Source organism: Neurospora tetraspora, assembly GCF_033439725.1.
Source record: "Neurospora tetraspora strain CBS 560.94 chromosome Unknown B0H65scaffold_1, whole genome shotgun sequence".
Taxonomy (NCBI): domain Eukaryota; kingdom Fungi; phylum Ascomycota; class Sordariomycetes; order Sordariales; family Sordariaceae; genus Neurospora; species Neurospora tetraspora.
This window is the reverse complement of record NW_026944383.1, coordinates 3,556,661-3,579,995: the sequence shown is the minus strand read 5'-3', so window position 1 is coordinate 3,579,995 and position 23,335 is coordinate 3,556,661. Positions and strand designations below refer to the sequence as shown.

At 52.2% G+C, this 23,335-nt stretch overlaps 4 protein-coding genes across 4 annotated transcripts; 2 read left to right on the top strand and 2 right to left on the bottom strand.

Moving 5' to 3' along the window:
- Positions 1 to 2,250: 2,250 nt before the first annotated feature.
- B0H65DRAFT_414961 (uncharacterized protein) lies at positions 2,251 to 2,877 on the top strand (the record flags this gene model as incomplete). Its single annotated transcript, XM_062823955.1, has 1 exon — positions 2,251 to 2,877. One exon carries the CDS (start codon positions 2,251 to 2,253, stop codon positions 2,875 to 2,877), a length of 627 nt encoding a protein of 208 aa, XP_062686371.1.
- Positions 2,878 to 3,544: 667 nt separating this feature from the next.
- B0H65DRAFT_31763 (uncharacterized protein) lies at positions 3,545 to 7,463 on the bottom strand. Its single transcript, XM_062823378.1, has 2 exons — positions 3,787 to 7,463; positions 3,545 to 3,700 (listed from the first exon to the last, which is right to left on the bottom strand). The coding sequence occupies exons 1-2, from the start codon at positions 7,226 to 7,228 to the stop codon at positions 3,636 to 3,638; spliced, it is 3,507 nt and encodes a 1,168-aa protein (XP_062686370.1). The 5' UTR covers positions 7,229 to 7,463; the 3' UTR covers positions 3,545 to 3,635.
- A 2,783-nt stretch (positions 7,464 to 10,246) lies between these two features.
- B0H65DRAFT_504972 (Oxysterol-binding protein) lies at positions 10,247 to 12,297 on the top strand (the record flags this gene model as incomplete). Its single annotated transcript, XM_062827957.1, has 8 exons — positions 10,247 to 10,292; positions 10,384 to 10,461; positions 10,528 to 10,633; positions 10,702 to 10,812; positions 10,886 to 11,164; positions 11,224 to 11,473; positions 11,526 to 11,839; positions 11,892 to 12,297. The coding sequence occupies 8 exons, from the start codon at positions 10,247 to 10,249 to the stop codon at positions 12,295 to 12,297; spliced, it is 1,590 nt and encodes a 529-aa protein (XP_062686369.1).
- Positions 12,298 to 15,867: 3,570 nt separating this feature from the next.
- Positions 15,868 to 17,624, bottom strand: B0H65DRAFT_504971 (ammonium transporter MEP1; the record flags this gene model as incomplete). Its single annotated transcript, XM_062827956.1, has 4 exons — positions 15,868 to 16,062; positions 16,123 to 17,061; positions 17,152 to 17,483; positions 17,558 to 17,624. The coding sequence occupies 4 exons, from the start codon at positions 17,622 to 17,624 to the stop codon at positions 15,868 to 15,870; spliced, it is 1,533 nt and encodes a 510-aa protein (XP_062686368.1).
- Between the last annotated feature and the right edge of the window lie 5,711 nt (positions 17,625 to 23,335).

The following is a 23,335-nucleotide window of genomic DNA, read 5'->3' as shown; positions in this document are numbered from 1 at the left end:
TCGATTTCCAAAAGTGCGTGCTGCTGTAGCACCGTCAAGATGCGTCATGTCAGTTTCCGAGACTCCCTACCGGCCACAGAGTATCATCCATATTTGTCATCTCAAGTACACTAGGTACCTGCACCTGCACCTCTGTCGAGTCCAGACAACCCGACTTCGACGCCGAATTGACCCGGTAATCACATTTACATAACAGTTATCTCCGGAACGACCATGAAACCGCTCTATCTACCGCTTTTTCTCACTCGATACGGTTTCAATCAAACCAATCCTATTACTGGATCGTTCCCAAGAAATCCTGCGACCCGCATCAACTCATCAGCAGATTGGTCGAAGCCAGATATACCCGGCGCTATACCTAGTTGAGTGAAGTTGAGTGAAACCGTATCGAGTGAGAAAAAGCGGTACTTCACCACCAAGGCTCTTCAATGTCTCAATTTGCTTCTTCAACTATGCAGCAGATCGGACTTCATCACCACTCCAGCGTGGGAAAATCCACGGCCTTTACCCCTCATCAGGAGGCCGCCGCATCGACAAATCGGGTGGGTTCACTACCTAATAAGCGGATCCTTGTCGCAAATCTCCCAGCGCAGGGGTCTCAAAAGTACCAATTCAGCGCAGTTCGAGAAAGACTGATGAAGAGTTCCCCTTTCTTTCCAACATGTGAACAAAGATAACTTCTCTGCATCATGCCACCCGTCCAACGAGGCCACCACTGCAACAAACCTCACGCGACAATTAACAGATGGCTTGATTTATCTCGGCGCCTATCACCCAACTTGATATCACAATTTTGAGACCGGCCTGCACCCACGGGTCTGGCCACACAAAGACCATTCATTCATTCATTGACTGTTGGAATCGTCAAGATCGGTGTTGGTTGCCCGATAGCCAAACAACTTCAGAACCGGGACCCGTCACAAAGGTGATTGGATGATAACCTCACTTTTGGGTAGGCCACGTTCACCTTTCCAACAAAGTTTAACGCAGGGAGATTCAGCCGTGCTGCACAGAAACGCAACTACTCCACGTGTGAGGTTGGACGAACTCTTACCAATGGTTGCCCGCAACCGAGCCATCTCTCTTCAGTCTTCAGATACCCAACACTGCTTGCGTACCCTGGATCAGCAGTTAGGCCTCAAGGATAACCGGAGACGGCAAACCCTTCTGATTGACCGTCATTGAGCAAGTTGTCTGGTGGCTAGAAGCAATCCATTTCCGTTGTGACTTTGACACCTTGGTGGCATTTGTTCTCGACCGAAAGCTTGGGCGTGTCGTTGTTACAATGTTTCGTGTCCGGATCTTGTGTCGTACCCCCAATCTCCCCACCCGTACCCGACCGATACGGATCTAGCGCCGGGTTCACCGGCTTTCGGTTCGCTGTGACTGACTGACGACCGGCCAGCTGTCCCGTGGAAGCATCGCCGATGTCAGCAACCGATGTCGTGTCTCGAGGTTGCCGGTCACCGGATCTGCCATGAGATTCCGGTGCCGATGAGTTTTTAGACGGAAACCTGTAGATGTTTGAATAGAAACGGAGGATGGCAGACAAGTAGAATGATTCTAGGCGTTAAGCCAGGACAGGATTGCGCAGCAAACTCACAATGTCAAACTATACGTTCGTCAAACTTCTGACTTGCCCATGGATGCAATGCATTCGATGAAATTCAAAGATGAAATATGCAGTATGGCGAGGTACGGCCACTTCATCCGTAACAACTTCTGGACGATGCCATGTGTTGTCGTTGATGTTCCACGACAAGCCACAACCACTTGTCAGCTCATAGAACACGCAGCCGTTGATTGGTCATAACTTTAGTCAGCCACACCTATGTGGCGAAAGGTAGACGCGACTGAGGCGACGCGGCTGGGTTCAGTTTTCCACGGCGGATTCAATTCACCTGGCATGCGACAACGCCAACCAACTCTCAAATCTACAACATCGTAGTATCTAGTCCAATCCGCGACTGGGACTATCCATCGCTTGCGACAACTGCCATTCCATCAACAATATTCGCCAAAACCTTTCCGTAGACGCAAGCCAAACGTCTGACGCACGAAACAACGAAAGAACACCCCGACATTCATCATCTGAGCAGGCTGAACAACCGACTCGACTCTCGCCATCTCCCCGCATTTCCTCCCGACGACGGACTATCGCAATCCGAGTCCTCCTAGTCTACCCAACACATCACCCATCATCCACCACACCCAGCCCCGCCATCGCAGCGAGATAGACAAACCGACAACATGGCCAACTTCCTCGCCTCCATCTTCGGCACCGAGCAAGACAAAGTCAACTGCTCCTTCTACTACAAGATCGGCGCCTGCCGGCACGGCGACCGGTGCTCCCGCAAACACGTGAAACCTTCTTACTCGCAAACGATCCTGATGCCGAACCTGTACCACAACCCGGCCTTCGACCCCAAGAACCGGATGAACGCGTCGCAGCTGCAGAACCACTTCGACGCCTTCTACGAGGACATCTGGTGCGAGATGTGCAAGTACGGCGAGCTCGAGGAGCTGGTGGTCTGCGACAACAACAACGACCACCTGATCGGCAACGTGTACGCGCGCTTCAAGTACGAGGACTCGGCGCAGAAGGCTTGTGATGATCTGAACTCTCGCTGGTACGCTGCCAGGCCGATTTACTGCGAACTGAGTCCTGTGACGGATTTCCGCGAGGCTTGTTGCCGCTTGAATAGCGGCGAGGGCTGTGTCAGGGGCGGGTTCTGTAATTTCATACATCGCAAGAACCCCAGCCCGGAGCTGGAGAGGGAGCTCGAGCTTAGCACCAAGAAGTGGCTCAAGATGAGGCCGCGGAGCCGCAGCCCGACGCGCTCGCCTAGCCCGGAGCCGACTAGGAGACGGTATTAGAAGTTGCGGCGTCTCAAGCGGGCCAGATTGACGGGCGGACGGACGGCGGTGCGAAACATACATGGGGATGTTGTAGTTTGCAACGAGCCCGAGAGAAGAGAAGAGGAGAGAGATGTAGGTACTGGCTCAGTGACCGGCAGTCAACGTCAAGAGGGCGCATCTCACAGTTCGCGCGGATAGAGAGGTGGAAAGAAAACATGGCCATGAATGAGGACATGGGGATATTGATTGCAAGAACAGGCTCGGTCTGTCCCAATTTGCAGAGCTGGGCCAAGGTCATCAAATTAGTACTGGAGTAGGGGCGTTCGCGATTACTACTGGAATGTGATGTTATGGTTTCGGCTATACAACATGAGCCTCATTTCTTGTCTTTTTGTATGTGTATTAACAGTTTAATCAAGGGTTTTCAAATCCTTCCCACTCATCACGGGCCTGTCTGAATAGTGAAACGGTTATATGCTCTGATCCTGACATTGTCAACGTGGTTTTAATGGGGCTTTGAAAACGCTGATCCCATAGTATAAAGGGAGATTTGGCCCTGATTATCACCGTCCCAACCTGATCATCCAAATCCATGCTCCGAGTAGTTTGTTCTACGAATCCGTCTTAATGCTTAACGCTAACAACTACTGTTACTGTAAATAGATATGGTAGAGGGTATCTCATGCTTCAAATCCCAATCGAGAACAGCTTCGAAGCTTATCCTCAGTTCTTCGCGCACACAGTCTCGCAACCTCATCCAGCTCTCCCGTCGTCCCTTACTTCTTTGGTAATCTCGAGCCCTTCACAGGTGCCGGGAGACACAAGGTAAGCTTGTCGCGCTCTGTTTTATCATGTTAGCAAGCTATGAAAAGTAGAAGGAAGTGCTTCTGACAAGGGTGGATGGATAATGGTAGCGTCTGGACTTACCCGCTTCACTATCAAACAAGATGGTAATGTCGTCATGTTCTCCTGGAAGTTCAGGTAGATCGAGACACAGGAATGCCGTGTCTGCAGCCGCCTGTGCGTCGGTGACATTCTGGGGCAAAACTTTGGGCAGGGGAAACTTGGCATCGGCAATCTTGAGCCCGGCCTTGCCGCTTCTGTTGAAAGCCTCAAAGATGTCGGTTCCCTTTAGAGTGAATCCCATGCACTGGCCATGGGCGAAGTTCTCGAAGAAGGTTAACATCTGTGTAACCCCGTCTTGCTGCACGATCTGGATTCGGGTTGATCCTGCTTCCCACTTCTTGTGAATGGGTACCACCATACGGCGGCGAGATATCGCAAATGCGCTAGCAATCCCATCAAAGAGGATTTTGAAGCCGGTGATGGCCGACTCGAAGGCATGGAGTTCCGTGACACTAGGAAACATGTAGGTTCTAATGGTGGGAGACTGTTGCAGGACTTCCAGGCATTCGGCCATCCCCTGAGATAGCTCACGCGGAATCTTTGGATCCGTAACTGCCAGAGTTGCGTCTGCCTGCGGCTGGCGAAACACCATGATACAACTTGGGTTACGTACGTCCAGTCTTAGCCGCAGTTCGCCGGGCGAGACGTTGATCCTGTCGGTAAATGTGCCGTCCTGGAAGTCGTATACCACACGAAGCTTATCAGCAAGAACACATGGTGGCCGGTCACCATCATTGTCGTCATTGATCACCTTGACTCTTTGCCAGCTCAACCCAGCCATCTGCTTGAGACCGTTGTGTGTCGAATCGCCGTATCTTTCAGAGAACCAGATGACCTTCAGCGGCACCTCACAAAAGACCTCTTCAGCCTTTTGTAGTGCTGACCCAATGAGTAGACTATGCATCTGCGACCTTTCTTGCTCGTCCTTGAAGGACAACACCATGCTTCCCTTAAGACGCCCGTTCTCGAATTTCAGGGAAAGGGCAGGATCGTTTGCGTCACTGCGACAGGAGCCAAGCTGGATGAGTGTTTGTGGAGTGTACACTTGATTGACGCCGCTCAGTGTCTTGACCTTTGGTCCTGTGACAACTGCAATGCGATATCCGCGATGGTAGGTTCGTGGCCCGGTTGCCGCGCCTTCTTTCTTAAGGCGCTCAAACAGGGCAAGCTCGCACCCAGGCGTCGCTTCCCTAGGAAACTGTCTGGCCTGTGGGTCATTGTCGACATACTGAAAGGCGCGGAGAGTTGATCTGAATAAGCACTTCTCGTCTGGCTTCGCGTAAAGGCTCGAATGGACCTTTGCGCTGAACTCGTACATGCTTCGCAGCGTTTTGAAGCTACTTTGCGAGCATTGGATGACCAGTGCAAACCCTCGGGGTAATCTTACATCGAGGGTGAGTGTTTCTGGGCGCCATCGTACGTCCTCCCACACGGGACCCAGGCCTTTGTTACCAGATATCCTAAGCTGAACAGAATCGTTTTGGCTTGCGATGACGAACATGATATCCGCTTGTATCTGTGGCCTCAATATGGATAAGAAACACGGAAAGTGAAGTCTCTGCGATTCTCTCCCTTGTTCCATTAAGAATGCCTCGATGCGGAAACGCCCAAAGGAGAAGAAGTTGTCAGAATCACCCAATGGAAGTGCGTCTAGCATCCCAATCCCAGGCTGGTGCTGCTGCGTTGAAGCGAGCGCTGAACTCGAGGACCCCCAAAGAAGGGAGATGATGTCCTGGGTCAAGGAAGGATATTCTATCCATATCGACCTGTCTATCGCTTGAGGTAGGAGGGCTTCCTCGGGTGGCATGAAACCGTTCCTCTGCATTGATCCGGCCAATTTTCGCAGGTTGGACGCAAGAACCTTTCGCACCTCTTCTACCTCCGCATCTACCAGGGTGGATGTGCTGTTAGAAACCTCCGGAACCATCTTTTCTGATAACCAATACGCTTTGGCAAGGTCTGCATGAGCTTGTTGTTTAGCCAAGCTATTTCTCTGCTCAGCTTCGAGACCCGCCGGCCGTTCGCGAACAGCATTTTCCAGGGCCATTCGGCCAGTGAGGAACCACCACAACGCTGCCCTTACGAGCTGTCCAGGTGTCGATGACAGCAATGGTCGCACACTCTCGGAGTGTAGACGAAATAGCTCGAAGAGATGGGTACTCCGGGTAGCAAAAGTACTCAGGGCATCGTCTAATGCGCTCTGGTCATGGTTCCATGCTGGGGTTGGTGTTTGTTGCGCTGCAATTGGTGAGAAACTCTCACCCTCCAAGGACCGTCCCGACGATCTAAATGATCCAAACTGGTTGACGAAGCTGGTGGGTGGACTTTGTTCTAGACCAGGTGTCAGACCGGGTGTCGGTAGCGGGCTCAGCTGCGGTTGCATATGCAGCGGAGAGTGTTGTGTCTCTGGCGCTAGAGCCCCATTCCGTGGCAGTTTCAGAGCCCGAGGCGAGTCAACACTATATGTCTGAGGAGAGCGAGGAGCTTGGGCTGGTATGGGAGAAGGGCCGAGCCTGGACTGGGGTGAAGTTGGAATTGTGGGCTGACCAAGGGATTCCGGTTGTGATGACTGGTACAGTTGAGGAGGGTGAATATCTCTTGGAGACTCGGTATATTGTCCTCGACTCATTGAATTGGTGGCCGAATGTGGTGGCCTCTCGGAAGATCGAGTAGCTTGCGAGGATATGCTTGCCGAGCGGACTGCATTGGCAAAGGCCTGTCCCTCTGCTTCCCGCATCTCGGCTTGATGCAGCTCAATGAACGAACGGCGCTTCTCGTCTGGATTGGTTGCTGGGTTGCCTCTTGGCCTGGCCTGGGGACTGTTTCCTTCTGCTAGCTCTTGCTCCCCGGTACCGAGTATACTCGAGAACCCAGTTTGTGTACGTCGCAATGGTCCTGGCATAAATGAAGGATCGCTCTTTTGTGCTGCACCCGGTGGCCCAGTAGGTCTTCCACCCCCATCCAGGGGCCTAGCAGGCGCAGTTGTGTTCGGGGGCGTGGGTGGCATGGCTTTCTTCCTTTTCGCGATCTCGACCGTGGGAACATCGCACTCGTCGCCGCCATGTCCAATAACCTCGGGGTACGCGTCGGTAAACTTGACGTTCAGGCCTTTATTTTTGCGGACTCGTGGGCTGTGTGAGCGTGCTCGGATAGCCATATCATGTCGAGGGTCGGTGGGAGTCTGCACATTTAGAGAGTTGGGATATCGGGTACTGCCGGCAGTCTTGGTGTCGAGCTTTGCAAGCGTGGGAGGCCCTGGATGGGCAACTTGCAACGTATCTGATGAGCCGCGAAAGAAATCATTCAGATCTCCAGACGCTCCCGTGTTGTCGTGAGAAGGCTTCCGGTCACGGTCGCGGTGGAGGTCTTCCTTCACCCGACCAAAGAGCTTCCCCATTATGCGGCCCCTTTTGGTACCCCGGCCATCCTCCTGCACCGAGATAATTGGCGGTTCGTTCTCCATTTTGTGAATCGATTGTCGTGTGTAGCTGTGTATTCGAGGCGCGTCATGGGGCCCCGAGCTTCCTATAGACGTTATAGCGACAGTAGGCGCGGACCGAGCCCGTTCAGGGTCGAGTATGGGAACTTTGTTGTCATGCACACCCGACGCCGTAATGCGACCAAGGAACCGGCGGGGCTTGGACCTCGACAAAGTGATTATGGCGAAGGAACAACTGAGGGTTCGGGCTGCCGAGAGAGGGTGCGGCAAGGTAGGTAGGCCCTAGGCAGTGGTGATGTTCGGAGGAGACCCGGGTAACTAAATAGAAGCGGAAGGTAAGCAAGATGGCAGGACGGTGGATGGTGGATGGGTGGATGAGTGTTGTTGTTGGTGGCCGTATAGGTGCCCGGTGTTCAAGGTTCCAGCTATGTACGCAGACAGCCACTGCGGTGGCCCCGAGTAGGTTGTCGTAACGGTGCGGTCGTTGGGATGGGATGACAGCAGCAGGTGCAAGCCGGGCGCCGGACAGGCTAAGTGCTGCAACCTACCTGCAACCTGGCGCTGCTGCCCGCAGCAGGCAGGAGAGGCGGGGCAGATCAGTCAGGGGAATCGGGAGTCAAGCAGGGCAATCCTGCTTGCCAGCAGACAGGAGGACCGACGAGAGAGCTGTGATCGTCTTACATTCGTGGACCAAGCGAGGACAAACTGGAGTCCTGGATTGCGGCAGTGCCTTGGCTGGAGCGCTGACGGTTGCAGATGTTCGGTGGACAGGTCTGCGCCTGGATTATAATGGAGGGAGATGGCGGGCCTGGCCCGGGATGACTGACCTCCAAGTACGAAGTAAGCTCGTAAAGGTAACGATAGCTCTAACTGTAAAGAGGTTCCGTCGACGGGGGGACTGCTAACAATGTCTCTGTAGGGAAACGTGTCACACGACAGCCCGATATGACCGCGGAAAACCGTTTGTTGTGGGGGATTGAACAGTTGAGAGAAAGCACAAGTCCAAGCAAGGGACGAATTGAACCGAGTGAACACGCAGAACAATCGGCCGTCGTTAACGTGAACTGAACCTGAAATGGATATCGCCCGGGCAAGAACCTCGCATCTGCACCGGTGTTGGTTATCATAGTGCCGTACTAGCGGGTCCTGCTCCTTTAGCTAAACTCGCATTCAAGGCCCGGATCCGTCCCCTCTCCCCTGATGGCGTCACGCATCATCTTCCTCAACGGGCAATGAGCCTCGAGGTGTAGCATTCTCGATAGTCGATTTTCGTGTTTCAGGGTTCGCGAAGGGTCGCGAATGGTCGCGGATTGACACTCCCTCTCCAGTGAGGAGCACCCAGTCTCCACTATTTACGCTTCAAGGGTTTCTGACGGGAGCTTGGCACGTTGGCAGCAGCAACCCGCCCTGGAGGGCCACTGCCAGTTTCGTTATTTCAGGGGCAGACCCAGGTTGTGTTTCCAAGCAGCCGGCCTTCGCCTATCTGGGCCGGCCGAGGTTGCAGGTTTCCGTCGAGTCCCCCTTTCCACCTTGGAGTCGTTCTCGAACCTGGAAGGGATTTTGGAGGCTAAAGCAATCTTTTCCAAGCGCCGGCCTCCTCGGCCGTAGAACCAGCAACATGATCCGTGCAACGTCCTCCATGGCTGCGGTCCCGGGCCGGAGACAAGTGATCCCCCTTCAAGTCAAATGACAGCCCGTCGATAGAGTTTCCTAAACAAGGGCCGTACCAAAAGTGTGGTAGTCAACTTTGCTGGTGCATCCATTGCGTGGTACCATACCCGCTAAGAGGTAGCACGTGTCGGCCACGATACGGTCGGGCTTCTAGTCGGGGTCGGATAAACCTGGAAGTCTATTCATATCACAAAACCGAAGGGCGGCATCATATCTGTGGATCATCTTGAGTGCACAATCAAAAGAGCTAGAGCCATATTGATGCCTCCAGATGCCCGAAATACCTACCTTGATTCTGTAACGCGACTCAACCAGAGCATAACATGTACCGGATCTCCAAACCCGGGCGGCCTTCCCTTGTGTTGTTGAGGAAAAGCGACTCCGCAGCCTGGCTGCTGTCAGTTGCCAGGTGATGGACGGACAGCCAAAGAAGCATCGCCAAGAATGTCTAAGCCACAATATTGTTTACCGATTAGGCAACTCATGGAGGGCATCGTGAAGCCATTGCGATTGCGGCCATGAGCTTTTTGGTCACTGGAACTCATATTTGCAGTGAAATATGGGTAGACATGCATGATAGTGACTAAAATCGAAGTAGAGGCATGGAATCGGTCAGTATTGCATTGCGACGTATAGGACTTATACATACGACTAGTTAGTGACAGGCACACAAGCTAGGTAGTGGCCCATAACACCATATCTTTGCCGGAGAGCGACACCGGCGGAAGGTAAGGTGATTGTTGCTCATGGTATTATCAGACTTGGATCTTGTTGTCGTGAAGCATATAGAGAGCTCATCGCTGAATGGCCAGTCCCTGGAGAAAGGGAGGAGCTGGGCTGGGCTGGGGTTGGGTCACCCACGTCATTTATTCAGGTCCCCCTCCATCGCCCTCCGCCCTCCATGTCAGGCTGCCCCGCCCCGTTCAGGCCGGCTTCGCGCTTTGGGAAACTTACGAATCCCGCCATCTGCCGGTGTCTGCCCCATCGTCGCCTGGAGCTTCCCAAATCCCAACATCCGTCTACCCCGGGCCGTCATCGATCCACGCAGGCATTCCATTTCCCTAGGTCCCAACAGTCCCGCCGCAACTCGTGGGAAGAAGGGGAAGTGAGTGGGAATTCCCAACCCCTAAAGCTCTGTACATACCCGATACCACCCTGCCTAAAAAGTTCCCGGACAACCTAAGAGCACTTGCATTTGCATTTGCACTTCCCTTGCATCTCCCTTCCTCCTACGGACCCCGCGTCGACCTGTACAATTTATACATACCTTAGAGGTAGTCTACCCGCCCGTGATACCTCTACCGCCTCAAAACGCGCTTCTTCTTCGTCGCCTCACTCTGCCACGGCACCGAACCGTAGAGCTGCAACAAGATGATGGGCCTTGTATCTGGTCGCCGTAGGGCTACATCTACTACCAGTGAGTCGCTGAGATGCTGCGCTGAACGCATCGACCCCCGGGCGCAAATCGTCCTTGTCTGTTGCTAACATGCGCTTGTCTTCCCGTCTAGGTAGTAGATCTTCTGGTGATGCCAACCAGGATGTCGCCGAGGACGATACCACCGTTGTTGAGCCCGACCAGGGGAACGGTCCGTCGACCCTTTAACCTGACAAGCGACCGCCATCCCGTTCACTGTTGCTGACCTTCTCGCCAGTCCTGTCGCACATCATCTCGCAGCTCAGACCCGGCGCCGATCTTAGCAGAGTCGTCTTGCCAACCTTCATCCTCGAACCGCGCAGCATGTTGGAACGGATAACAAAGTAGGGCTTGGTCAACCTTGGTTTCCATGGGCAGCGGACTGAACATACCTGCTGACCGACTGCTGCAGTTTCATGTGCCATCCCGAGATGCTCCTACCCATTCCCGAAATCGACGACCCGGTACAGAGATTCGTGGCTGTAGTTAAGTTCTACCTAAGTGGCTGGCATATCCGCCCTCCGTAAGAGACCCGGTTCCGGCATAGCGGCAGCTTGCGCCGTAGCTTGTGACCATGTTTGCTGATATTTCTATAGAGGAGTCAAGAAACCACTGAACCCCGTCCTTGGTGAGATTTTCACCTGCTACTGGGACTTCCCCGACAAGACGCGAGGCTACTACGTCTCCGAGCAAACATCACACCACCCTCCCAAGTCGAGTTACTTCTACATGGTTCCGGGCCATAACATCAGGGTTGATGGCACACTCAAGCCCCGAAGCAAGTTCCTGGGCAACTCTGCCGCGAGTATGATGGAGGGTATCGCAATCTTGAGTCTTCTGAATCGAGGCAAGGATCCTCAGAGGGGAGAGCGATAGTGAGTACACCCACCCTGGGAGTGCTCCGAAATCCACTTACTCATTGCGTGCGCTTTAGTATTATCACTCAGCCCAACATGTACGCAAGAGGAATATTGTTTGGCAAGATGAAATATGAGTTGGGAGACCACAGTTATGTGCGCTGCCCCGAACTCGACCTTGTGGCCGATGTCGAGTTCAAGACGAAGGGCTGGGTCAGCGGTACCTACAATGCCATTGGTGGAACCATTCGGAGGGAAAGTACCGGCGAGATTCTCTACGAGCTGTCGGGTCTATGGAGCGAAGAGATGTACCTGCGAGATGTAAAGGTAGGTTATACATACAAAGCCCATACCGGCAGCGAGCTAACAGAAGAAACAGACTGGGCACAAAGAGATGTTCTTCAACGCTTTGCGCGCAAAGGCTAGCCCTCCGATTGCACGCCCGATCGAAGAGCAAGAAGAACGGGAATCACAGAAGCTTTGGGCTGCGACAGCCAAGGCGGTCAAGGAACGAAACCACGAACTGGCCACCATTGAGAAGACCAAAATCGAAGACCAACAGCGCGAGGAGGCCGCCAAGCGGATTAATGACGGCGTGGAATGGCATCCGCGCCTTTTCCGGATGGTTAGGGGAGGCCCTGGCGGCTCTGAGGAGGGCGAAGAGGATCTCGAGTGGATCATCAACGCAACAATGTCAGTGAACGATAACATGAAGTTCCTCATGGCGAAGGCTAATGAATCACAGAGACGGAGATACACCAGAGAAGCAGGCTGAGCAGATCATGGCGATTTATCCCATTGTGAAAGGCCAGCGGTTCGTCGAAAAGAATCCCATCCCCCCTCGATCTCCCATAGCGAGTCCCAGTAAAGAGGCTCATTCTCCCGTCATAACGGCAGACCACGAAAAGCTGGATCACGAAGAAGCTGGTGCGGAAAAGGAGCCGGTAGACACAGCGCCAAAGGTGCACCCGCCATTGGATCCTTCCCATGAAAGCACCACGGAGATCCAAACGCTTCTTGTCGCTACGGGTACCGTCGCTAAAGAGGGACCTCTGATCGATTTCCACGAAGACATGGCAAAGGACTTGCCGGCTATCAAGAAGGTCGACACGGGCGACTCGCATGACGAGTTTGTGGATGCGCAAAATTAATAGTCTTGTCGGTTTGCATAAAAACCAACTGACATCTTAATGGTTGTGCTGTGGGATAACGTGTAGTTTCTCGAAGATACCTCTGAACACTTGCATATTTGCTTTCCCTTTTCTTGAAATGGCGTGTGCCTGATTTACGCTCTCGGGTCATATATAGGTCCGCAAACTCCTACCTCTGCTCTGACACCGAGGATAGGTAATACGAACTTGGTCAACCAATTCGAAACAACCTATTTCCAATTATAACGCGGAAGAAAATCTTTCATGCCAGTTTCTTTAATTTCGTGCATAGTTTTACAACAGCCGTGAGAGTGACCATGAAGTGACTGATGTTGTCTTCCGCCAACAAGCCCGGACACCTTTATCGGCACCTAAATCTTCATTTTATGTCCTATGAGAGGTATTGACGCCACTGGGTGTTGACCATTTCACTGCCAGACTGATTACAGGCGGTATGAAATCAACGTGAAGGGGACAATTTTTTGATGAAACAACATTGCGATTGGATTTTCCGGGGTTCATCGGTCCCGTCCCGGTCCAGAGGGATCCACTTTACCGGCGCCGTCCGGATCCCGTCCCGGCCGTACCGTCCGTCTGCCCCACCCCGAACCGGCGGTCATCACCTTATCCCCATCGATACTGTGACCGGCGGGGTCGGCACAAACCTCCGACCGGAGGAACACTGATACTGCATCATTGTTCTGTTGGTGTGTGTCTAAAAGCCCTACTATTAGCCATTAACATTCCCTCGGCTCCAACTCACGTGGGCCCGGCAGGCCGGGCGGCCGGGCTCCCCCACACTGTAATCACAGCCGCAACCAAACACACCCCCCTCCCCCCACGCTGTAACCTCAAAACAGACTTGGGGGTGTCCGGGACTCCAGCTTTAACACCCTGGCTCCCTGTGAGCCTGGCACTGGCTCTCTTAATCGGGAACCCCAAGTCACATGTAAGTCACCGAGGTGACTAAGCGTTCTCTTCGTTTCTATTGGTGAGATTGGGTCACTGGTTGGTCACCCACCCATCAGCCGAGCTTACCGAACAAGTTCCGTAAAATATTACGTTGATGGATTTGGAAGGGGAATTTGGGATGTGACAAAGAGGCTAGGTATCTATCTGGGATCTTATCAGATTGGGATATGCCTAGTGTAGCCAGCCCGGCATTGACTAAAAAGCCTTGAGTAACACAGGTCGATACAAAATGCCATGCATGCCATGTCATGTCGAAATTTTAACATATGATGATACTAGGGAGAAGGAAGAAGGAAAAAAATCGCTGAACTGAGCTTAGCAGAAACTGTGATGGAATGGAATGGAATGGCCACATGTCGTGCCTTTATCGAAAATTGCAATGAAGTGGATGAAGTGCGAGAATCGTGTGACGCTTACACTTAACAATTTCCTCGCACCTCGCACTCAGAAGATGACACCAAGCACCAAATAAAGCTTGTGAAGGTGATACAGCATCGCTTCGTTCCGGAACCTCTTTCTGGTCTGTGATAGACAAGACTACATGTTGCGTGAAGTTGTACAGTAATTGGGAAATTGGTTACCATTATTCTTTTTTGTTTTGCTTTGTTTGGATTTGGTGGTAGACGCAAGTTGGAGGTTAATTCATTCTAAAGGAAAAGGGTGGTAGGTGTCCAGGTCTCACTCCGGTCTTGTCCAGAATTTGATAAATTCATACAATGAGGGGACAAAAGTGTGACCCAAACAAAGCCTTGTCCAGTTCGCAGAGAGGATAAGCTCGCAAAGGAACTCTTGAAGCTGCCCTGTGAAACAGTGATTGAGGTTATTGATTTATATAAACCATTTAGCAACGTATCACAAAAAACCATGCATACATACCTATGATCCATTTGGCTACCTATATTTCTATTCCCATTTCTGCTCAATGTGTCCTCCGTGCTACAGCATTGACCCACAGGGTATCGTTTGCTTCAGTTTTCTTCCAATGCTTGACTGGTAAGCTCAAGTGCGAGAAAATGTGAACACGCTATGAGGGGACCAGCACAACACTCCCACATAGTGGACAAGTTGTATCCCCAGCCCCGGGAGTTGGGAGAGGACAGAGAACCTGGAAGTTTCCGATCTAACCAAGCTCGAACCGTTGACCGTGTTTTTTGGTTTAGTTCTCTGATTTGGATCAGCGCATGACTCGTTGGGGCGCAAAACAGTAGGTCCAAGAACAAAAGGAGTTGGGCACAAAATTCGTTGCCGGTAGCTCGGAGATTGCGGGAATCAGCAAGTTAGGTCAGTAAGAAATAAATGAAGTAAGAAATACCTGATGACAAACATAGTGTGTTTGAAGTTACCTTGCGAAAAGGCTTTCCAGAATATTTGTACTTGGGGGTTGTGGTGCGGTTCAGTGGTGGGACCTTTCCTCAACCCCCTCTCATAAAAGAGGGGGAAATTTTTGTCTGGGACAAACTTTTAATCTGGGACAATCTGAAATGTTAGGATGCACTATAGAAAAGTGTTAGTGGACAGGGTGCAACAATAACAACCACATCCACTATTTTTCTAAAATTCTAGACAAATTCGGGAAGTAAGAAGAGGGTATAAGAAAGGCTCCCTCAAAATTACAAAAAATTATCTTTTAAAGTGGGCGAACGGTGGCTTCCGGACTTTGCATCGACACCAAACATCGCTACTTTGGTATCGCGAAACCGCCGAGCTAAACTACGCTTCAACGACAAAGAGGTATGCAACTTAAAGATATCTCAACAACGACCCGACCAAAATGGATGCAATTTTGGGAACACCTCCATTAGAGCCTTCTCATTCTCCCCAAATTTTGCCAGATTTTTAGAAAACAGTGGTGGAGTTGAATACTTGTTGCATCTCTCCCACTAACAATTTTCGATGGTGCATCCTAACATTTCAGATTGTCCCAGATTAAAAGTTTGTCCCAGACAAAAATTTCCCCCTCTTTTATGAGAGGGGGTTGACAAAAGGTTCCCAAGCCGCCCACCCAACCCCCAAGTACCACCTCTTCGAACCAGGCCCCCCGTCTCTTCGCCGTATTTGAATGCCTGAAACAAGCAACACAATGGTGGTATAGAGCTACACTACCCAATTTAGACGGGGCAACGGGGAATGGCAACAAGCACAACGAAGCAGATCCAAAGACCGAGATCCAAGGTTGGAAGACCAAGAACTTTGAACGCTGAATATGACCGAAACATGCCTGCTTTCACATCGCCAGCTAGATGGGGTATTATACAAAAAAATATGCCAGCCCAGGTATTATCATCCGGGGGATAAACTCGGTGTCCATCGATCAGTGCGTGACGGTAACATCCGTTAAAAAAACAAAAGGGTGATAAAGCCCAAAAAGGAGGTATCGTTGAAAACCCAAATCTACCCAGGCGTGCGCGCAGGCGGGAAACCCTTCCCCTCCCGCGCTTGATTTCCTCAGTTTTCCACATTCGCTCATCCAAGGCCCCATAAATCCCGAGTTCTATGCATGCCAAAAAAAACAAAAACAAAAACAGAAACCAAAAAGTCGCTCGTAGAAGTAATTTCGTTGCGTGGTCGCATAATTCGACATCGACATCTTTTGTAAAATTATTCCGAGGTCGAGCCCGCCTTCTCTCGCGGGTCCTCCTCTTCATGGTGTGGGAATTCGGACATGTTGGCTCCGTGGCGAGAGCTGCTCAACAGGTCCTGATGCCCTTCGATGCCGTGCTGAGGAACGATGATGTCGCCGTCTTGCCTCTGCTCTTTCTCTGCTGGTGTCCATGCCAGGTAATCGCGGCGAACCTGTTGAATATATTGTTAGCTGATGAAAGTCAATAAAAGAATAACCCGAATCAAACGTACCTCAACGTAGTCGTAAGCAAACTCGCCGTGCTGGTCATCATCCATGCCCAGGAGCTCGGCTTCTTCGGAAGCGCGGAGGTGTAGACCTGGGATCATGTCAACGGCCTTGGCGAGGAGAGCAGACATGACGAAAGAATATCCCATAGTGGCGCAAACGTAGGCGATCTGAATGTACAACTGCTTATAGTTGTGGTTGATAAAGCCGCCGGGGATTTCCTGGTTGACGCCATCCAAGCCAATGATGTAATCCGCAGCAAAGAAACCGTTGAAGATCAGACCCACAACGCCTCCAAGAGCGTGTTCAGCGAATATATCGAGAGCGTCATCGATGCCGATCATGAACTTGATCTTAGTGCCGAAGTTACAAACGACTCCAGTAACGACTCCGAGAATGATGCTGGCCCAGGGAGGGATATAACCGGAAGCGGGAGTAGCGGCGACGAGACCCGAGATGGTACCGGAACACCAGCCGACGAGCGACCACTTCTTGGCCAGGCGGTAATCGAGAAGGGTCCAGGTCACGGCCGCAAACACGGCCGTGAGACACGAGTTCCAGCACGCCATGGCGGCACGAAGGTTGGCGCCGAAAGCAGATCCGCCGTTGAAGCCGAGCCAGCCGAACCAGAGGAAGACGGTACCGATGGTAATCAGGGAGATGTTGTGAGGACGGAAGTTGAGCATCATCTTCTCGTTACGTCGGCCGAGAACCCAAGAATAAGCTAGAGCCGAGACACCGGATCCAATCTCGACGGGACCACCACCAGCATAATCCATCACTCCGTACTTGAAGGCCCAACCGTTGACATTCCAAGCCCAGCAGGCGAGAGGGCAGTAGACCAGTGTTGCCCAGATAAAGATGAAGACCATTGCCGGGACAACGCGACCACGTTCGGCGGTGGCTCCAACAACGAGGGCTGCGGTTACGCCGAGGAATTGCATCTGTCATGTCGGGGTTAGATAAACATACCCCTGAATCGCCAAGACCAGGCCCTTGGCTGAACTGTTTGAGATGAATTGAAAGTGTCTTACCTGGTAGAAAGCATAGAGGAGCTCAGGGATGAGTTGAGAGCCGGGAGAAGGTGCACCGAGTGTGTTCATGAGACCAAAGTGTCGAAGGTTGCCGATGAAGCCGTTGGTCGCTGTGCTGCTGAGCGCCAATGAGTAACCCCAGAAGTACCATTGAAACATGACGACACTGGAGGACATCATGCACACCCATATGAGTGATAGAGCCGACTTTCTACGGGCAAGGCCGGAGTAGAGGAAGGCGACGCCCGGGATCATGATGAGGACCATGCATGATGCAATCAGAATAAAAGCCTGGTCGCCTGATTGGAACCATTGGTTGAGGTTTTCGGAGGCTGGTGATGATGGAACTTGTCAGTGAATGTCGAAGGCATTGGGTGGCTGTCGTCGAGCTCCGGAGAGGACTCACCGGAATCACCGCCGTTGGGCGTGGTGCCATTGAAAGGGGTAGGGGCCCCGAACCATGAATACGACATGGCTGCGGCAGGCTGGTGGAGTGCCTGCCGGAGGCTACGGGGGCGGAAGGGATGAGGAAACGATGACGATCGCGGAGTCGGGGTCGGGGTCAGAGTCGGGATCGGGACGGTGATGACGGCGATAGGCGGTGAATCCGGGTTTTATTATACTGTAGGAAACTGGACGTAATAGGAGAGAGACTTGGAACACGGCGCTTCGGTAGTAGGTATTGGTATTAAGGGACGGGCCGTGTGTGGAAAGGAGGTCCGTCGTGGGTTGAAGAGTAGATTTTTTTTTGTGTCTCAGACTCCTTTCAGTGAGAAGACGGGGAGGTTGAGGAGCGAAGCCGGTGTTTAGGTGGCCGAAGAAGGAGGGCGGGACGAGGCACGGTCTATATAAGAGACGAGAGGTGAAAGGTCGATAAAAGCGATGGGCGTGTGGGCAAAGAAGTGGGATCCATCCGGGTGCAGCATGCAGCATGTTGATACCAGAGTGGGGAGGAGCGACCCGAAGGCCCATCGAGTCCCATCGAGTCCCATCTGACGCAGCCCGCGCAGGGTATGGATCGCAACTTGTCCAAGTTAGTGTCTTGAAGAAGGACGGCAGGCACCCTCCCCACAACTCTGCCTCTGCACGCCGAAGGCGGACTCGCCTACACTAGCGCATACTCAGCACTCCTCTTGTCTGTTTAGCTCTGTTACCTTGCTCTGCCACCGCGATCAGGAACGGCGCAAGGGTGTTTTTATAGGATTCCATCAATTGGTCTCGAATTGATACCTAGGAGGTTCCTTCGAGTCGCGTGGGCTTGATGCGCATCTGTGAATTCTCTCCTCCAGTCCACCTGTTTACTATCGTCTACTAACCCGTCCATGTCTCTTCTCCAGAATCCAGTTCGTCTCAATTCGCGCCGTCCAGTCCGATTCCCGTCGAAGCGACCCGTCGGTAACCTCGACCACCTCGGATAAGGTACTTGTGTACGCAGTACGTGGGATGGGGGTTCCATGCCAGACAATTGCCCGCCCACGCCGCCCCAAACAGCTAGTGGGAGCCGTAATGGCTGTCATGGGCTGGCTTCGCCAATCCGCGGCTGTCCCTCGATTTGTGGTGTGGGTAATCCCCTGCTCTTCTCTTCCCACTCCCACTCTATTTGCATGGATGGGACAAAAAAATGTGGCGAGATGTGCCGTTCGCGAACCTAGGATATCTTTGCTTGCCAATGCCTTTTTGGACGCCAGAAAGGGGGTTGAAAACGGGATTGGGGAATGCTGTCAATTACACAGTCATGGCCGGCTGCCCGGAGAGCCTCAAAAGCAACCATCAGATGACACAGGCACCAACAACTTTAACTTCGGACGGGACGTTATCTCTTGAGGCAAAAAAATCCACATGAAAAATTGCGCACACACGTCGACGTAGTGTAATTCAGTGGTACTATGTATAGGTTTTGAACATGTGGAGGGCTTCAGCCCAGGTGGCTAAATTCTCCTGACTCCTAGAGCAGGCGTGGACCGAAAAGAAGATTGGCTGATTCACAAAGCGTTCCACACTCACTTACCTGAACAAATATGTCAAAACATGTCTTCTACAGCAAGGGTTGTTTTGTATTCCATGCACGCGTGGGCACAGCCGCGGCGTGCTTAATGGACTTGCATTGTACCTTATCTCTTTCATTATGGCAGAACCGTACCGCCTTGCCTTGCATTTACTTATGATGGCTTGATATGTACATTGAAATGTCCGTTAGCGCAAGACTTTTCGCTGATCAACATTTTGATTTCGAACTCGCTACATGTGCTCCGAGGTTTGAAAAGATTGAGCGATCCCATGATTTTGCCTTATCTTTCGGCCGTGATTCGCAGACAATCTTGATACACAATCCACTGATAGGGAGTTCGGGAGTTCGTTTGAAATCGTAAAAGAACTTTGTTCCTGACCAGGTAGAGCCTGCTTTCGTGAAGCTTACAAGTGGGTTGTCGTCCCAACTCAGCCAATGATAATGCAGATGTAGTACAGGGGGGACAAGGGCCCTACTCCGAGAATGTGCGGTGCTGCGCTACCAGCATGCCTCCGCCCTCCATGCCTTGCCGTACCTCCGCTGTCCCGAACCCATTCTGGGGCGGCCCATTGGGGAAAATGAGCCTGTGAAATTCAAGGTCTCTCTTTTTGTGACTCTTTGACTTGCGGGCTGACTGCCGTTGTCTCACGATTTACGTGCGGTTCGTAGTGTGGGGATTGGGTTTTGAGAGGTACGTATTTTGCGATTCACACAACCTTGAAACCCCCAAACTGCTCAATGTACTCAAATGTACCCAATGAATGCAGGGACACTGTCAATTAGACAGCCAATGCCCGTGATGTGATGGAACGCTCTCGCCCGACAACGGAGTGAAGATCAGGCAGAGCAGCGGCCCATATGCTTTCTTGGGATCTTCACACATCCAATGTTCCAATGTTGCGTTATCTTGTCGATTTCAGGGCCTCTTGTTCTGGGCTGCCAAGAAACAAGACATGAGACACAGCAGCATCGAGCTGGTCAACCGATTTCACGATCCTTCAGGTCCTACCTTACCGCGTACACGTGTGCTTGCTCCGCTTGCTTCTAGTTCCATTCCGTGCATGCATCATTGGAAGCTCCCATACAGACAAGTGTGCAATTAACGGTCACGGCTATCCTGGCCAATCTGATCGTTATACCCAGACTATCGTTACTCCAAGTAGTGCCAAGGGCGCCAAGGCAGGCTCAGGGCAGGTCCAGGGTACTTGGGTGCAGAAAATTGGTGGTCCAGGTACGGTCAGGAGGTGAGTTGGTGATGTTTCAAGTCTACCACCTAACGGGTATAACGATCACCATACTAAACTGAGGCCGGATTTTGATCGTAATCCCAATAGCTAATATATCGTTATACTGCTGAAAGCTCCATACTCCATACAAATGGAACGGTGGCGGCGGAACTGAATGTTATATATCGCATCGTTGATTGCTGACTTGACTGTAGTTGGTGATATCATCGAGGTCCCTGAGCCCAGCCTTTGCGGGGAAGCTCCGAACACCCTTGGCCACAGATGCTGTAGACAACAACACTATGACATTTGCAATTCCTGGGGACCCGTTACCTGATAGCTCGCTCTCGATATGGCTAGCTGACGCAGATAAGCAGTTGTATATAAAAGGGCGTCGATGTCCTCCAAGAGGTTCGTATCTGGAGACTATCCTCCTGCTCACAGCCGTCCATACTGGTGCCTCTGGGCTAAAGCATACGCGGCCGAATCGAGACAAAGCCAACTCACGTTAATGATCCCAATCAGCACCTGAAGCCGAATTCAGAATCGACCGAGACCCGACCGAGCTGGACGTCTATTCGTCTAACGCGGTGGTATAATGGAAGATATTGGGTGGCCTTGGTACCGATGAGGCGGTGCGGCAGGCTCTGTTCTTCGATCCCCTCCAGATGGGAACACAAACTCCGACCAGGCGCATTGCCCCACGCACAAGTCGAGACCCCGCGAAACCGAACATCCATTAAGACACCTGGGGTAGTTCTGGGTCATTCGAACGCCAATTGGATGCAATGGGATATAATACGACTTCCCCCAGCTTCCGTCGTGTGTTCCTGGAGGTTCCGTGGTGTCGATTTTGGATTTCTTTCGTGGAAACGAGTGGCGTGCTGCACCCCAGATGACGGAACTTGCGAACAAAAGAAGGCACGACGTTGGGAGGCTTTCACAGGCCACACCCCCTGGCCACGCCCATCCTGCACCCCTGTTCTTGGCTCCAGAGCTTAACAGCTTGATTACCGAGCGGCCCCCTGCCGGTCCAGGCGCAGGGGTCCCAGGCAGCCAAGCACGCCAAGAGATAGGCCTTATCAGGAAATGGGGACCAATGAGAAGCCAGAGTGTTGCAGAAAGGTTTCTGTCAACGCTTCCAGGTTCGGACAGATTCGGCGACGGCTAGCCTCCTTCGGGCTCCGCTCTCGCGGCAGGCCCCACCTCCCTCTTCCGGTTTTACACGATGGCCGGATGCCTGCTCTTTTCACCTTTTCACCGGCTCGGTTGCTTAGTTTTATCTTGGACCTCGAACCTCGACCCTCTTTCGATCCATCTTCCGCGTCACTCAACCACACTGACACCCTCATCTCCAGCCGCAGCCGCAGCCGCTACACCTTTTTACAGTCCCCATGGCACGAGACCTTCTCCATGGCGGCGATCCTATCCACTCGCTGTCCACATCTTCAGTCCACCTCGAGAAGGCAAAACTCCACAGGCTCCTTGGGTCGAGAAAAAAACTGCGTCGGCGATAGGCTCCGTTCTGGTACGGACTTGCGAGCGGAAAGCCGAGGCCAGCCATTGAATAATACTGCGTAAGGTGTTGGCGAGTCGAGACTCGCAGCATTCGGGCCGCTGCAAACCGCCTGGATCTCAAGGGTGACTGATAGGAAAATTGGGTGCAGTTTCAACGGCTTTTCTCTCCAGGATGGGGCGGTCCTCATAATGCCATTGTGTGTGTGTGGATGTTGTAGTGTGTGTATTCGATATTGGTGATGCACAAGAGAGGAAACACGGCACATGTCAATCATTTGTCAACGCCGCTGATGACGTTGACTAACGACTGTCAGAACCACTGCCGAGACCCCGTCGGTTGCCAATCCCGCCCGAGGAGTGCCGCCCGCGCCCGCCGCCGGGACTGGGAGTCAAAGTTGCATCAGCCATCTTGGCGGCGAAAAAGAAAATTGGAAAAAGAACACACGACGAACATCCTTCTCCAACGTCGGTTCCTCCTCACGGAGCACCAGTTCGCCCAGCCATGCGCCGGGGCAACTTCCATTGCATCACCGCCCAACGAAAGCCGGTGGGCCCCTTTCATCTTTCACCCACTCTCCCACTTTCCGCAAGTTGCCAAGAAGCCTTGGAAAATCCACTTCGATGCCTCTTTGATTCAAGGATCTCGTTGATGAAGGTCATCATCAGCCTTATCTGCAAAGGCAGCTGAGAAATCCAGAAGGTAGAGGTACGTACACATTTGCCGGCAATGGAAGCTGACGAACTCCAGACTCCAAACTTCCCAAAATAAGGAAGGGCGGGAAGAGGTACCTGGTGGAAGTACCTCCGAGAGACTACACTACAACAGGGCCCAGGCATCTTCCAAACCACCGGAATGGGGGCCGCCCAACCTCAATCGCAAAATGAACTGACGAGCCTCATCGAGTGCAAAAGGAGATCATGCAACGCTTCCAACTAAAGTCGGGGAAAGCGCCCACTTATCAGTAGGTGAACAATGGCGGTGATGCGTTGTTGTGTTCTACCGGAAACCTGGAGAACACACCAAAAACATCACAAGACAGGTGTCAAAAGCCTCCACATTTGCACCTAGTGAGCACCTAGCATGACCATGGACCGTGACGCTACTCCTTAGTTCAAACCTCCTTAGTTCAAACTTCAAAGAAAAGACGGACCGAAAAGACACGGAAATGCCACCGCAATTTGATGACGACTTCGTTAGAGACGACCGTTCCCCGGAGTCTTTCTTCCACGATATCAGATACTATGGCCATACTTGACGCTTTACCCCTATTTCAATGGTAAACAGAAAGACCGGCATATGTCACACATACCGACAAAGAATTTTGATACAACTTATTTCAGAAAAGATGGAATGAGATTGAAGCAATTGTTCAAGAAAGTCCGACAGAGATAATGCCACATTTCCAGGAACACCTTTGTCACTGCGAAGCGC

Coding starts and splice junctions, on each gene's coding strand:
- B0H65DRAFT_31763 (XM_062823378.1), bottom strand. CDS start 7,228: ATGGAGAACGAACCGCCAATTATCTCGGTGCAGGAGGATGGCCGGGGT. Junction 3,701..3,786: donor CTTGTTTGATAGTGAAGCGG/GTAAGTCCAGAC, acceptor ATGATAAAACAG/AGCGCGACAAGCTTACCTTG.